This window comes from Littorina saxatilis, linkage group LG9 (genome assembly GCF_037325665.1).
Source record: "Littorina saxatilis isolate snail1 linkage group LG9, US_GU_Lsax_2.0, whole genome shotgun sequence".
NCBI classification, from domain to species: domain Eukaryota; kingdom Metazoa; phylum Mollusca; class Gastropoda; order Littorinimorpha; family Littorinidae; genus Littorina; species Littorina saxatilis.
The window spans coordinates 22,228,639-22,244,920 of NC_090253.1; the positions used below are offsets into that span (position 1 = coordinate 22,228,639).

Sequence of the window (16,282 nt, forward strand, 5' to 3'; positions counted from 1 at the left end):
TTAATTGATGTGCCCGCTTGTTTGTCTTCAGACTCTGACCACCAAGGAGAGAAAGAAGTCTCGCTTCGGCAACGCCTTCCACTTGTGTCGTGAGATTCTGCGTCTGACCAAGCTGATCATCGACAGTCACGTGCAGTATCGTCTGGGCAACATCGATGCTTTCCAGGTTGGGTTTTTTCATTTCTAGGCTAGACTTGAAAGCTTTCCACATTGTATCAGGAATAAATGTGATAAGTTTTAAGTATTTCAAGTTAATTTTTTTCCAGACTTGGGGGTGGGGAAGGAGGAATTTGCTCCTTTAGTATTTTGTTGACATTTCAGATTTGGTGGTGAGTAGGTCTTGGAAGTTCTTCTTCTTCTTGTTTTCCTGTTACAGTTGGAGATCAGCTCTGAATATAAATTTGGTGGTCTTAGAGCTGAAAAGTAAATGACAAGATTTGAAACAAACAACAACCTTTGTTTGTCGAGTTCTGATTGTAAGTCAGCATTTTAAACAAACCAGAATTTGTTGTCGAGTTCTGATTGCAAATCAGCATTCTTAGCTCAAAATGACCAAGAATATAAGCTTATTAACAAACGATTTTCCTGTTGTTTCAGTTGGCGGACGGCCTGCAATACATCTTCGCCCACGTGGGTCAGCTGACCGGCATGTACCGCTACAAGTACAAGCTGATGAGACAGATCAGGATGTGCAAGGACCTCAAGCACCTCATCTACTACAGGTTCAACACTGTGAGTTCATCATGGCAGAGTGCACCTGTCTTTTTGTTTTCTTCTTATTCCATCTTGGTCCCGCTGCCATTCTTGTTGCGATCATCTCTCTTGTCAAGCTCTCACCCTCCAGGTTTTCCGGATCATTTTTGTCTCATCTAAGCGTATACAAATACCCTGAATGCAAGTTGTCAGCCATAGTTGTGTGCATGCAAGAGGAGGCCTGTCAGGCGATGGTAATGGTAACAATAGGAAATCAATCAATCAATCAATCAATCAATCAATAGGAAGCTTATATAGCGCGTATTTCGTGGGTACAGTTCTAAGCGCTTGAAAATGACCCCTGATTTTTGTTTAAATGTGAAAGATGCCTTGAGAAGGGTGTTTTCTTTCTGAAAGGTACATTTTCAAACATGAATAGAAAATCAACACCCGCACAAAAAACCTTAACGATTTGAAGGTAGAAGGTCTGTTCTAGGTTCCACGTAATCCACTGTATTATACTCTTTTTATCTCCCTCTACCTCCAACAGGGACCAGTGGGCAAAGGGCCAGGGTGTGGGATCTGGGCGCCGGGCTGGCGTGTGTGGATGTTCTTTATGCGCGGCATCACCCCTCTGCTGGAGCGTTGGCTGGGCAACCTGCTGTCCCGTCAGTTTGAAGGTCGCCACTCCAAGGGCGTTGCCAAGACCGTCACCAAGCAGCGTGTGGAGAGTCACTTTGATCTGGAGCTGCGTGCTGCTGTGAGTACATTTGCTGTTCCCGTCATTTGCTGCCCCTAGTTATGGATACTCCATTCAGAATTCTAGTGTTAGGATTGTCAGAGGTCAACTTCCTTGTCAGCAGTATTAGATTTTGTTCTGGTGTAATTGTGGAGAATTGCCATCCTATTGAAAGCATGAGGAATCTTTTCCTACGATCTTGCGTTGCAAAGAATCTGGTTTTGGGATTTTTTTATCAGTTGCTGAACAGTCCATCAGACTGGGGATTGAATTCATCTACAATTTCCAGATTGAATTGTCCCCAGCACTTCAGACGTAAAGAGACAAAATACAACTGTGATGCAGACTGTACCCTTTGTAACTACTGCCACTTTTGCTTCAAATGGCTTCACTTACCAGGCAATACCTACAGAAACACATCGTCAGTTGTAGCTTTAATTGTGTAACCAATGGAGAATATGTTTGTTCCTCTTTCAGGTGATGCATGACATCCTGGACATGATGCCGGAGGGAATCAAACAGAACAAGGCGCGAACCATCCTGCAGCATCTCTCCGAGGCCTGGCGCTGCTGGAAAGCAAACATCCCCTGGAAGGTACTTGTCTTATATTTGGGGGGGGGGGGGGGGTGTCATGTAGTTGAGTGTGTATATGTACCCTTGATGGTTACCTGTTCAGACAAAGAAAGTCATTGGTGTGACCTTTAGGGCAGTTTATTTGTTTATTTATTAAGGAGATTTCTATAGCGCATAACTAAAAGCCCTCTGCGCTTAGTTAGACTCCTGCAGCATTTTCAGACCACGGTGTCAATGGTTTGGCAGTACTTTTGATTAAATATTGCTGTTTGTTGTAAATAAATTACTGTGCACACAAATACAAACTGTAGAGAACCAAAGTACGAGAAGAATATTACGTCCATTTGTCTGAGATCTTTCGATTTGTGTTCCCAGACTCATGACTTCTCTAGATTGGTCAAGCCTTTAGTTCAGTAGGAACCAAACACTTGATCTCTCTTGCTGTCACTTTTTCACACACACACTTGCACACACACACCATAGATTACCAATAACTTGAATAGAACATCACTTCATCAACCTAACCCTCTACAATCTCTCCAGGTGCCCGGCCTGCCCACGCCCATCGAGAACATGATCCTGCGCTACGTGAAGGCCAAGGCCGACTGGTGGACCAACACCGCTCACTACAACCGTGAGCGAATCCGCCGCGGTGCCACCGTGGACAAAACCGTGTGCAAAAAGAACCTGGGTCGTCTGACGCGTCTCTACCTCAAGGCTGAGCAGGAGAGACAGCATAACTATCTGAAGGTACGGATGGTGGAGTGTGGGATAGAAGTTTGGGCATCCTCTGGGGGAACTTTATTCCTGCTTTGATAATGCTTTGGAGGGCAATTTGTTTGATGTCAAAATATGAATTAGAATGTATGGAGATTATGATGCCCGAGAACATTGTTGATATTTGAAAACACAATGTTAGAACGGGTTTTCTCCTTTGTGTTATCAAGCTAATTAAGAACCTCATCTGTTTTACTCCAGTCTAACTCCTGCACCTGGGCGGGGATGTAGCTCAGTCGGTAGCGCGCTGGATTTGTATCCAGTTGGCCGCTGTCAGCGTGAGTTCGTCCCCACGTTCGGCGAGAGATTTATTTCTCAGAGTCAACTTTGTGTGCAGACTCTCCTCGGTGTCCGAACACCGCCATGTGTACACGCAAGCACAAGACCATGTGCGCACAAAAAAATCCTGTAATCCATGTCAGAGTTCGGTGGGTTATAGAAACACGAAAATACCCAGCATGCTTCCTCCGAAAGCGGCGTATGGCTGCCTAAATGGCGGGGTAAAAACGGTCATACACGTAAAAGCCGTGGGAGTTTCAGCCCATGAACGAACAAACAAACAAACAAACTCCTGCACCTTTTCTGGCACTGAATTATGTTTCCTGGTGGATAGCATCACCTCCACATCGGCTCTATGCCTAAACTGTAAGTTGTGTGAACATGAACAAAAATTGGTTCCACGGTACAAATTGTATCCATTGGTCGTAGTATTTACGACAATACTGAGGTGAAGACATGTCGGTCCTACTAAAACAAACGAGTTGCAAGCAAAGTGCACATGAAAAGTACATCAAGGACTGAATAAAACTTCAGAATATTTTGCTAACGTTTTTGCTGCTTTTCTGTAATATGCATCCAATACATTACAAGGTAGTATGTGTGAGAGATAAAAGATGATGAAAACTGTGTCATGTTTTCAGGACGGTCCGTACATCACGGCAGAGGAGGCTGTGGCCATCTACACCACCATGGTGCATTGGCTGGAGAGTCGTCGCTTCTCCCCCATCCCCTTCCCTCCCCTCTCCTACAAGCACGACACCAAGCTCCTCATCCTCGCCCTCGAGAGACTCAAGGAGGCATACAGGTAAGACAACAGCCTCCATCTTCCTCACTTTCTCTCCTCCCTGTCAGTTACTTTCACCCATGTTAGACTTTGCTCCAATCTTCTTCTGGCTGAAGAGTGAGCAGTGTGTGTGTGTTCCTGTGTTCCTACAAATGCCTTTCTGGCAGAAGTTTTTTTTTGGGGGGGTTTGTTGTAATGATGGGTTTCTGTTTGGTGTTTAGATAGAGTGCCATGAATCCCCAACTCTTCTCTACTTGAGAGTTTCACACAGTCGTTGTCTTTGTTGTTGCATGAAGACATGTGAAAGAAAGTGTGAAAATGTCAAAACGTCTTGCTGGTACCTGTGGTTTTGAAACTTTTGTAGAAAGGAAACAGGGAAGGTGTTTGATGTACATGTGTCAAATAGTTGTCAAGGCTTCAGACAAGCACACTTTGTTGTTACATGTACAAAACTGGTCATTGACTGGACTGATTGATAGTACCAGAGATTTTACCTTGTTCACTTACAAACGCCTTTACCCCTGTGTGCAGCGTGAAGAGCCGACTGAACCAGTCACAGCGAGAAGAGCTGGGTCTGATAGAGCAGGCCTACGACAACCCCCACGAGGCCCTGTCCAGGATCAAGCGTCATCTGCTCACACAGCGTGCCTTCAAGGAGGTCAGTGGTTCTGGGAGTTTGTGGTCAAGGACATGGGTAGATTTGTTTGTTGGGAGAAGGGAGACGTATCAAGCATGGACTGAAGCATAGTGTAAATAGAGAATGAGGCTTGCATTGGAAAGAGGTTTAAGATGTCTCTTGTTGTCCGTCAGAATAATGGCTCTCTCTCTCTCTCTCTCTCTCTCTCTCTCTCTCTCTCTCTCTCTCTCTCTCTCTCTCTCTCTCTCTCTCTCTCTCTCTCTCTCTCTCTCTCTCTCTCTCTCTCTCTCTCTCTCTCTCTCTCTCTCTCTCTCTCTCTCTCTCAGTACCTTATGTGGATATGATACCCTGAGGATACAATACTAAAAAAGAACAGCAACAGATCAAGTTGCTCTTACAATCAGAATGGCAGTTTGGCAGGTAATGATATTCTGCGGTAACTCTCACATGTATTCTTGCACAAGCTTACCTGTGTTTTTGCCGGTCACCAGGTGGGAATTGAGTTCATGGACCTGTACAGTCACCTGATCCCTGTGTACGACGTGGAGCCCCTGGAGAAGATCACAGACGCCTACCTGGACCAGTACCTGTGGTACGAAGCAGACAAGCGCCGTCTGTTCCCGCCCTGGATCAAACCCTCAGACTCTGAACCACCACCGCTCCTCACCTACAAGTGGTGTCAAGGTGAGTGAATGGAAATGTTAGGGGGTTGGTTGTTCTTTTGTATCATCCCTTCAGCTGATATTGCTATTCGAGACCGATGTAACTTTGTTTCCTTTCTATGTTGGGAGGAAAATTGACGGGCGCAGTGGCGTGGTGGTAACACATCGGTCTCCTAATCGGGAGGTCGTGAGTTCAAATCCCGGTCGCTGCCGTCTGGTGGTTTAAGAGTGGAGATTTTTCCGATCTCCCAGGTCAACTTATGTGCAGACCTGCTAGTGACTTGACCCCCTTCGTGTGTACACGCAAGCGCAAGACCAAGTGCACACGGAAAAGATCCTGTAATCCATGTCAGAGTTCGGTGGGTTATAGAAACACGAAAATACCCATCATGCCTCCTTCGAAATCGGCGTATGCTGCCTGAATGGCGGGGTAAAAACGGTCATACACGTAAAAATCCACTCGTGCTAAAAACATGAGTTAACGTGGGAGTCTTAGCCCATGAACGAAGAAGAAGAAGAAGAAGGGAGGAAAATTTATGCTTACTCTGACCTGACTGACCCGATTTCCCATGTAAAAAATGTATTGTTATTTTTAGTGATTCAGCGATTGGGAGGCAAAGGATGAAGAAGAATAAGAACGTTCTTCCGATCTTGCTGAGTTTTGTGTCAGATATGCAGCAACAGAAGGTTCAGGGTTATGTTTCTGAAGGAGAAGGAACTTACTCAAATTTATTGTGGTTACATCAAGAATCTCTAGTTTAAAGTTTGCTTGTGTGTCTTGTCCAACGTTCAACCTTGCCAGTATATCTTCATGATAAATAGATCTCTTTGCAAGGATAACGCTGATCCATCCTCCTTGTGAGTAACAATTATGTAGAGACACAACCATTGTCGAAAGTGCGTGTCAAGGAATTTAGTTGTCTGCTGATTTAATGGTCCGGTGTTTGCTTTTCCGTGCACGGGGTTTCTGCATTCGCACACTCATTCGTACATTTTTACACACACAGACATACACGAACATACACATGCTTACGGGATAAGGACAACACGCATTCGAACAAGACAAGCCTCTCCTCGTTTTGATTTCGGAGCAGTCTTCTCTTGTGCTGATTGCTTTGACCTTGCTGATGAGTTCAGCTTACCCATCCTTCAATCAATATTCCCCCATATCACCAACATCATATCTCTTTCCATCTTCTTCTTTGTTCGTGGGCTGAAACTCCCACGTTCACTCATGATTTTTACGTGTATGACCGTTTTTACCCGCCATTCAGGCTGCATACGCCAATTTTTGGGGAGTCTCTTTCCTTGAAATTGATCCCTTCCACCGTTCTCTCTCTCCTCCAGGAATCAACAACCTGCAAGACGTGTGGGACACGGCGGAAGGCGAGTGTAACGTGATGATGGAGTCGACCTTTGAGAAGATGTACGAGAAGATTGACTTGACGCTGCTCAACAGACTGCTGCGTCTCATTGTGGATCACAACATTGCTGATTACATGACGGCCAAGAACAACGTCGTCATTAACTACAAGGTGAGGGTGGAACGGTTTAGAAAATGACAACTGCTAAAATGCTGTGGGTCAAGATGGAGAAAAAAATAACAGAACACAGCACCACCATAAAACTAAACTAAAACACACTGGAGGGAATGCTGTTTGCGTCACTGTGCTGTTGCAGTTTTTGTTAAGCTGAACATTGACTGCTTTTAAAATCACAACTTTGAGGCCATTTCAACAAACATGAACATGAGCCTTGATCTCTAAGTAAAGCGTTTGACATGTGCTGCAACAAACAGGATGACAGAATTTATTTTGCAGGATACAGAATTTCTTGGCTATTTTTTTAATTTTTTACAAACATGTGCAGCAACTTTCAACCGTTAAATGACATTCTACAATTGCTCTGACCCATGGGATTTTGTTCTTTTACCCCAGGACATGAACCACACCAACTCATACGGAATCATCCGCGGCCTGCAGTTCGCGTCCTTCATCGTCCAGTTCTACGGTCTTGTCCTTGACCTGCTAGTCCTGGGTCTCCATCGTGCCAGCGAGATGTCTGGACCTCCACAGATGCCCAACGACTTCCTCACCTTCCAGGTCAGTTCATGTCAAGGGTGAAGGTCGTTGAAGATAGGTAGGTGATGTGGGGGTGTGTTTAGCGTCAAGTTGTGGTGTGTTGATACAAGTGGGAGTTATCTCTCTCTGTATCTTTCCCTGTCTCTCTCTCTCTCTCTCTCTCTCTCTCTCTCTCTCTCTTTCTCTCTCTCTCTCTCTCTCTCTCTCTCTCTCTCTCTCTCTCTCTCTCTCTCTCTCTCTCTCTCTCTCTCTCTCTCTCTCTCTCTCTCTCTCTCTCTCTCTCTCTCTCTCTCTCTCTCTCTCTCTCTCTCTCTCTCTCTCTCTCTCTCTAACCCCGAGACAGCCATTTTGTAGTGAATAGCACTGTATAAGAACTTTTATAATTGTTATCGCTCTTGCTGTTGCTCTCTCCCTCTTTCACATTTTCTGTCGCTCTTTTACTGTCACTTCTCTTTCTCTCTCATTCTTTTTTGTCACTCTTTCTGTAGGTAAGTGTAATGCTATCTTTCTGTTGACCTTTCTGTGCATTTGATATGTTGGATAGTAGATATGGCACAATATCAGGTGTTAAAAGCTAACCTGTATGTGCACCTGCGGCTGTCGGATGTGTTGAAGTTGACCCTAATGTGTAAATGTGTTTCAGGATACAGTGACTGAGGCTGCTCATCCTATCCGCCTGTATTCACGCTACATCGACCGCATCCACATCTTCTTCAGGTTAGTACTGGTTGTGTGTGTGTGTGTGTGTGTTGTAGGTCTGAGAGTGAGAATTTATTTGGAGTGGTTTTGTTTCTCTGTAATTGGTGTGTGCATGTTTGGTGACATTTTTGATTGCTAAGTTCTGTGTGTGAATGTGTGTGTGCGCGTGCGTATGTGTGTAAGTGTGTGTGTCTGAGTAGTTCTACTGTGCTGAGGAACGTCCCTCAAATTTTTTTTTCCAATCAACCACACACAACATTTGTATTGTGTTTGTCCATAGTTTCAACAAAGACCCGACCAAAGCAAGCAACATTTCGATCTGAACCATTTGTGTGTGTGCAGGTTCTCAGCAGAAGAGGCTCGGGATCTGATCCAGCGCTACCTGACGGAGCACCCCGACCCCAACAACGAGAACATTGTGGGCTACAACAACAAGAAGTGCTGGCCCAGGGACTCACGCATGCGACTCATGAAGCATGACGTCAACCTGTGAGTGCTATAGTTTGGCCGCATTGAAATGGAAATAGAAATCGGGTCATAGTTCAAAAGTGTGTTAATTCTAACCAGGGTGTTTGTTTTGTGAACAGCTCTGTCATTTTCAGGATTGATAATTACTTGCTGTTTTCACCCTCAAAGGGGCATGCACCATGACGGGCACAGCTTTCTGGATTCTCGGTGTGCCTCAGTGTATGAAGGGGGGGGGGGGGGGGGAGGGTGTCAAATGTACAAAGATATGCACAGTGCAGTCTCTTTTTGCATTTGATGTCCTTTGCTGTATGCAGTGACTGCGAGAAAAGAATGATGGATGTTCTTCCTTATGTAACAGCACAATTAACGCAATTGCCACACAGGTGGTTATCCAAGATTTTGCAAAGGGAATGACGCCTAAAAGAGGCAATGCTCATTTGTTGATTGGTGTGATATGTGTTCGTCTGTCTGTTTGTATGTGCATGTTAGTAAGTACATGTATGCGTATCTTCTTCTTCGTTCATGGGCAAAACTCACACGGTTTTTACGTGTATGACTCTTTTTACCCTGCCATTTAGGCAGCCATTCGCCGCTTTCGGGGAAAATTTATGCGTATAAATTTGAATCCAAATTTACCCATTGTTGATGTACAGGGGTCGTGCAGTGTTCTGGGACATTCAGAACCGACTGCCGCGCTCGGTGACCACCATCCAGTGGGAGAGCAGCTTCGTGTCGGTCTACAGCAAGGACAACCCCAACCTGCTCTTTAACATGTGCGGCTTTGAGTGTCGTGTCCTCCCCAAGTGCCGTACCACGCACGAGGAGTTCACGCATAGGGACGGTGTGTGGAACTTGCAGAATGAGGTAGGGTTAACGTTCACTCAGTGACTTTTATGATATGTAAGTGAACGTTTGGGAATATTCTGGATGTACGTAAGATAAGGAAGTGTGATGCGGGTTAAGAATTTTGAGGATGAACAGACTTACTGTTGTTGTGTCTTTTATGAATGAGGACTGTTCAGTGTCTTAAAAATTTGAGTTCCATGGTTTGTGTTGCCTGAAAAAAATGGGTAGTTACTTGGTCATGACATCAGCATGATTATTCAACAAGTCTACAACATTTGCAATTAGAATGTTTACATAGATTTGATGCAAGTTTCTTTTTTTTTTATGCAAGATGGTTGTTTCTTCAGACTGCTTGAGATTTTTCGTCATTTCTCATTTTGTCTATAATTGAACATTCCATAAACTTAACCTTTCTTGTTTATTGATTCTTGATTTGGGAACATTAGCAGTCTATTGTTTTGGATTTTTCATTTCTGATTGTTTTTAACCTGTTTCTTTTATTTGTGAACCAGGTGACCAAGGAGAGGACAGCTCAGTGTTTCCTGAGAGTGGATGAAGAGTCCATGAGTCGTTTCCACAATCGTGTGCGTCAGATCCTCATGGCTTCTGGCTCCACCACTTTCACCAAGGTATGCATTCTGTTCATCAGTGCGGTTTGATGGAATCTTGTAAATTTAAGACTGGAACAACAGGTCTAAATTCAGTGCCGGCGCTGTGGCACAGCATAAGAGGAAAGAAACAGGTTTGGAAGATGATGCTCACAAACCAAAAGAATTGGAAGGCATTAAATTGAGATTGTCAAAGAAAGGGAGTGAAATTGGGGGGAAAAGTATAACATTGTTCCAGAGCTTACAGAATTTTTCTTGTGGTAAAGCTTATTGTTTTCTGTCCTTGTTGGAAGCAGACAATTCAATCAGTAATGTTATTATCCTGATTGTGTCAACAGATTGTGAACAAGTGGAACACGGCTCTGATCGGCCTGATGACCTACTTCAGGGAGTCGGTGGTCAACACACAGGAGCTGCTGGACCTGCTGGTCAAGTGTGAGAACAAGATCCAGACACGTATCAAGATCGGCCTCAACTCCAAAATGCCCTCCAGGTTCCCTCCCGTCGTCTTCTACACGCCAAAGGTTTGTGAAGACTTGCATCATTTTTGTGTGAATGTGGACTCCTTTAAAGTGAAATCTGTTTACGATGAAAGCTTAGATCGCTGTTCTTTTTGAAAGCTTAGATCGCTGTTCTTTTTGTGCAATTTAAATTTGCGTAGATGGATTTTTGTGAAGATGAAAGATTGATAAGCCAAAGGAAGTTGTCTCCAGTGTCAGAGTGCAATGAGGCCCGGTTTCCCCAACCTATTTCATCACCACCTGGTTTAGAAACTTGTGCTAAAGCAGGCATTGTCCGTTGTGTATGACAGACACTCACCATTGCCAATTATTGGGTTGTAGATTGTGGCCTCACTTTAATTGTACCCCTTCAATACTTGTGAGTGGTCTTGCACACTTTAATTACAAGCTCATCTTTGCTCATCAATCCAAAAAGAATACTCTCACCTCTCTTTTTTTGTTTCCCTCCATCTTTATCCCCTATTTGGTTATGTGCTTTTCCTTTTTGTTTTCCTTTGTATTTGTTGACCCGAAGAAGCCTCCATAGGTAGGCGAAAATTTGACTTTGTCTGTGCTGTCCTTGTGTTGGTCAGTACCGCTTTGTTTTGTTTTTCAACTCTCACCTCTGCATACCAATAACTCTTTCCTCCATATTATCACAGGAGCTGGGAGGCCTGGGAATGCTGTCCATGGGCCACGTCCTCATCCCGCAGTCGGATCTTCGCTGGTCCAAGCAGACGGACGTGGGCATCACTCACTTCCGCTCGGGCATGAGTCACGACGAGGACCAGCTCATCCCCAACTTGTACCGCTACATCCTGCCCTGGGAGAGCGAGTTCATCGACTCGCAGCGAGTCTGGGCCGAGTACGCTCTCAAGCGCCAGGAGGCCAACGCTCAGAACAGGTAGGGTCGGAGTTGTGGTTGAATGGGAAAAAATGACAAGCGTATTGGGCTGACAGCATGATTTAAGGGGGGACAGGGTAGGCAAGCACTTTTTTATTTTATTTTGGAAACAGCTTGCTGCTTGTTTGATTTTTGCAAGCAGAATAACCTAATTAAGGGAAACCATTTTAAATTTTGAGTGAAAAGCAATTTTTGGGGGTTTTATTCACCAAAATGTGAGAAAAACGTTATAAAATGTGCTTTTTTTAAAATGTTGCAGTTTGTGAACCAGTGCATGTTTTGATCCAATTTTTCTTCTTTGCAGCAATATGTGTGTGTTTAATAATTCTGTGTATCGAAAAGCATTTCTAAGCAATATATTATTTTAATTTAGCATTTTCAGTTACCGGTTCAGTTTTGATAAGAAAAATACATGAAATCCTAACTGTCAGACTCATAAAAACCCAACCAATGCACTGAACTCTTATTCCATACACAGAACTGATGCTGTACAACTCATAAACAACATATACAAAAACTGAACAAATCCATCAAGCCTTTCAAAAGTTGCAACATTTTAATTGTAGCGTTTTGTCTGAAAATTACATTCAGAGAAAACAGCATTTTAAAGATTTGAACCAGTACATAAAAAAACCAGTAGCACAGTGCACCCTGAATTCATATGTTTTTATCAGAATGACCACTTTACTATGTAGGGAAAAGGATTTGACAATCAAATCATCAGGATTTTTGAGTCACTTGAGAAAAAGTGACTCTATGTAATCGGTCAGTGTTAGTCTGTCCGGCCGGCCGTCCGGCCGGCCGTCCGGCCGGCCGTCCGTAGACACCACCTTAACGTTGGACTTTTCTCGGAAACTATCAAAGCGATCGGGCTCATATTTTGTTTAGTCGTGACCTCCAATGACCTCTACACTTTAACGATGGTTTCGTTGACCTTTGACCTTTTTCAAGGTCACAGGTCAGCGTCAAAGGAAAAATTAGACATTTTATATCTTTTCTCGGAAACTATCAAAGCGATCGGGCTCATATTTTGTTTAGTCGTGACCTCCAATGACCTCTACACTTTAACGATGGTTTCGTTGACCTTTGACCTTTTTCAAGGTCACAGGTCAGCGTCAAAGGAAAAATTAGACATTTTATATCTATTTTTTATTTTGTTTTGTTTTGATTCCATTACATGATTACTGAAGAAGGAGTTTTCACTCCGAAATATTTATTTCATTTTGGTGTTTGGGTGTTATTTTTTATTCTTATACATTTTATATCTTTGACAAAGTTCATCGGATGTGATTGAAACTTTGTAGGATTATTCTTTACATCAAAGTATTTACATCTGTAGCCTTTTACGAACGTTATCAGAAAAACAAGGGAGATAACTAGCCTTTTCTGTTCGGCAACACAACTTAACGTTGGGCTTTTCTCGGAAACTATAAAAGTGACCGGGCTCAAATTTTATGTGAACGTGACTCATTGTGTTGTGAATAGCAATTTCTTCCTGTCCATCTGATGCCTCATATAATATTCAGAACTGCGAAAGTGACTCGATCGAGCGTTTGCTCTTCTTGTTTTTATATACATCATATGAAAACAGCCATCTTTGTTTGTACCGATATGAAAACATGAATCAGAACCAAACTGTCAGACTCATAAAAACCCAACCAATGCACTTAACTCTTATTCCATACACAAAACTGACGCTTTACAAATCATAAACAACATAAACAAAAATGAAACAAATCCATCAAGCCATTCAAAAGTTGCAACATTTTAATTACAGATGTTTGTCTGAAAATTACATTCAGAGAAAACAGCATTTGAAAGATTCCAACCAGTACCTCAAACTAGTAGCACAGTGCAGCCTGAATTGATATGTTTTTATAAGAATAACCACTTTACTATGATGGGAAAATGATTTGACGATCAAATTATCCAGACTTTTTTTAAAAAATCATTTGAAAACTCATCTATGTTAGTGCAGATATGAATCAAAACGAAACTGTCGGACTCATAAAAACACAAGGAATCCACTGTATTCTTATTCCATGCACAGAAATGGTGCTTCACAAATCATAAACAACATATACAAAATTGGAACAAATCCATCTTGCCATTCAAAAGTTACAACATTTTAATTACCACATTTTGTCTCAAATTACATGTAGAGAAAACAGCATGTAAAAGAGTCTCACTAGTACCCCGGTAAACTAGTACCACAGTAGAGCTTGAATTAATGGGGTGGGTTTTTTTTTAACCAGAATAACACTTTAACTATGAAGGGGAAATGATTTGATAATCAAATTATCAGATTTTTTTTATTTAAAAAAAAATTATATGAAAACATTAAAAAAGTCAATTATCTGTGTTTGTGCTGATATGAAAATATTGATCAGAACCAAACTGTCAGACTCATAAAAACCCAACTGATGCACTGATTTCTTATTCCATTGCATAGAAATGATGCTTCAACATCAACAACATTACATAATTATATATACACAAATGGAACAAAACTATCAAGCCATTCAAAAGTTGCAACATTTTAATTACAGTATTTCTGTGCTCAATCCTAACACTGCAGCAAATTTCTGTAAAGCTGAATGTCCGTTTCCATGTACCAACTTGGTCATACGCGGATTATTTAAAATGCAACTTTACCACCCGAAGCGTTGCAAACACCGGGAGAAGAGTAAACAACTGCAGACTTGAATGGACACTCATATGCACTCCAGATGCAGGGCCTGTGCAAATCCTTGGGCTGATGCATCACCTTCTTTCATAATCAGACTGCTATCAGACAAGCATTCAGTACAGGATATAAACCTTTCAGCAATAGATTGAGCTGATCAATGTTGACAAAAGCCCAACACATGTCAGCGGAGTGACGTTGCACAGTACCAGTATCCATATCTGCTTGTGATGGGTCAGAAGATGGCAAAGTATCTGTATCTTCTTATGGTTGGTCAGAAGATGGCAAAGCTGATGTTTCTGCTGTGGAAGAGGGTAGTTCCGGTTTAGCAAACTTTTCCATCAGGTCAATCTTTCTCCTCGCTGCCACCACAGGAGGACTGGCTCTCCCCTTGCTCCAACCTAATAAATACACAAACACTGATTTAATATTTGATACAACTGTCCATGGTTTTTGTTTGTAATAAGCTGCAAATTTTAAGACTCAATATAAACGTCAACAAGTGCTTGTACTTTATTTTGCAAATGACCATGTTACATGGGGTGTACCTCAACTTTTTGGCTAGGCTGGTAAATCAGAAATCCCAATCAGCCCCCAACCACTGAACCAGGCGGGTTTTCTTACAACCACCTCAGCGGCTCGTACCCACATATGTCGGTTGACGAACACACACACACACACACACACACACACACACACACAAAAGACATTCATTAATTGGCCCCTATCACAAAATGTACATGTCAAGTTTACTATGGGATTTGAGTAACCACACAATCACATACACACAGGAACTAATACTGAAACTAGCTGAATTATTTTCTTTCTTTCTTTCTTTCTTTTCATATATTTATTTCATCACACTTGCTATGTATTTGCTTGTTTCTTGTCTGTTGTCTGTTTTGTGTGTGTGTGTGTGTGTGTGTTCTGTGTGTGTGTGTATACATTTTCAGATTTCCTAAACCTAGCACTGTTTGCAGGTGATCTTTATGCTTTTGATTCATGAGTTGCATCCCCAGTCCTTTAGTTTAACTCTTTTTTTTTCTTTGGTGAAGTAAATTGGATCTATTTTTTTTATTCCTTAGTTAATGGAAAAGATTTGACAACAATATTGCTGTCAATGATAGGTTGGTCAGCCATGCTGGTGTAAACCAATCCTTTAGAATTAGAGAACGCTCTCTAGTAGGGTACTTATTTTCCTACGGTCAATGACCAGAAACAGAAACTGTGTCAGTCGTACATCGCTCAGATGCTGCTTCTCAGTTTGACCCCAGACAAAGAATACTGATGACATGTTACACCATAGTAAGCTCTCAAGGACTGGCCAGCGAAGAACAATAAAATAGGGGTTGTGAAGACGATATCACAGAGATGATCGAGGGAGGGGGGGGGGGGGGAGGGTGTGCGGCGGCGGCATGGTCAGTAAATTGGATCAAGAAACCCGCAAAATACTTCAGACACAAACTGTTTATCATTTACCTGCAAACCCTAACACATTCTTACAACAACAACAACATAACGATGTGCAATAAATCACGTTGTCAAACAAACAAGATCGAAAAGAGAAAGAAGCAAAACCCACCTCGTCGAGTCAAGAATCTTAGAATGTCGTCTGCTCAAATACGATCATGTTGGTTCATTTCGGAGTGTTGTTACTTCCTTCTACTGTTCGCTGCTGCTGGTTCATCTTTCTCTGATATTTCTTGCCACTATGCCGAACATTTCCAATGTTAGGGTTGTTCTCCGCAGCTCAAAACTTTGAAAAATGCTGCTGAATCGGTGAAAACGTCATGGATTTGTTGACACCGGGGGACTGATAAGTTGTCTACTGCGCTTGCGCCAAATGCCTTTGACCTACATATATTTGCATATATTAATTCCGGGGTTTCGGTTGGAACGGATTCTCTCTCTTTGTGCCTATGTCAACGGAAATTCCCCAACGGTGATGACGTCATCTTGAAGAACGGAAATTTCCACACAGTTTGAACAGCGAAGGGTCATGTCATGTGCGCACATTTACCAGCACGGAGTATCCAAAGTTGACCATTTTTTCGATTTTTTTGATAAAACACAGACAAAAACAACAAAACATCGGTTTGAAAATGGTTTTATTTACATGAATACATGTCTAAAATGACAAAAGCAGATTATTGAATGCATTCCAGGATGTTCAAAGGTGTGAAAAATGCAACAACCCCAAAAAGGTGTATGAGACCAAAAATAACTCATTTTGCCTACCCGGTCTGCCCTTAAAAAAAAAAAAAATTGTACAAAAAAGAAAATAATTCTTTGAACCTTTTACAGGAAAAATACGTAGGTGCAGTCAGTTGGTATTTGAGACAGTGC

The 16,282-nt window shown here is 42.4% G+C and overlaps 1 protein-coding gene and 1 long non-coding RNA gene across 2 annotated transcripts in view; one reads left to right on the forward strand and one right to left on the reverse strand.

The window, feature by feature from the left end:
- Positions 1-16,282, forward strand: part of LOC138975601 (pre-mRNA-processing-splicing factor 8) — a 43,133-nt gene that overhangs the window by 9,582 nt on the left and 17,269 nt on the right. Inside the window, exons 12-27 of the mRNA XM_070348318.1 lie at positions 32-166; positions 598-732; positions 1,244-1,453; positions 1,910-2,026; positions 2,549-2,755; positions 3,703-3,866; positions 4,377-4,503; positions 4,974-5,166; positions 6,492-6,679; positions 7,082-7,246; positions 7,869-7,942; positions 8,267-8,413; positions 9,046-9,256; positions 9,751-9,867; positions 10,185-10,370; positions 11,009-11,250. Of these exons, the coding sequence (XP_070204419.1) occupies positions 32-166; positions 598-732; positions 1,244-1,453; positions 1,910-2,026; positions 2,549-2,755; positions 3,703-3,866; positions 4,377-4,503; positions 4,974-5,166; positions 6,492-6,679; positions 7,082-7,246; positions 7,869-7,942; positions 8,267-8,413; positions 9,046-9,256; positions 9,751-9,867; positions 10,185-10,370; positions 11,009-11,250 (2,618 nt within the window). The remainder of the gene's footprint in view (positions 1-31; positions 167-597; positions 733-1,243; positions 1,454-1,909; positions 2,027-2,548; positions 2,756-3,702; positions 3,867-4,376; positions 4,504-4,973; positions 5,167-6,491; positions 6,680-7,081; positions 7,247-7,868; positions 7,943-8,266; positions 8,414-9,045; positions 9,257-9,750; positions 9,868-10,184; positions 10,371-11,008; positions 11,251-16,282) is intronic.
- On the reverse strand, positions 13,000-15,877 carry LOC138975600 (uncharacterized). The gene is made up of 2 exons (XR_011458696.1): positions 15,519-15,877; positions 13,000-14,337 (listed from the first exon to the last, which is right to left on the reverse strand). It is a non-coding gene; the product is annotated as an uncharacterized lncRNA (long non-coding RNA).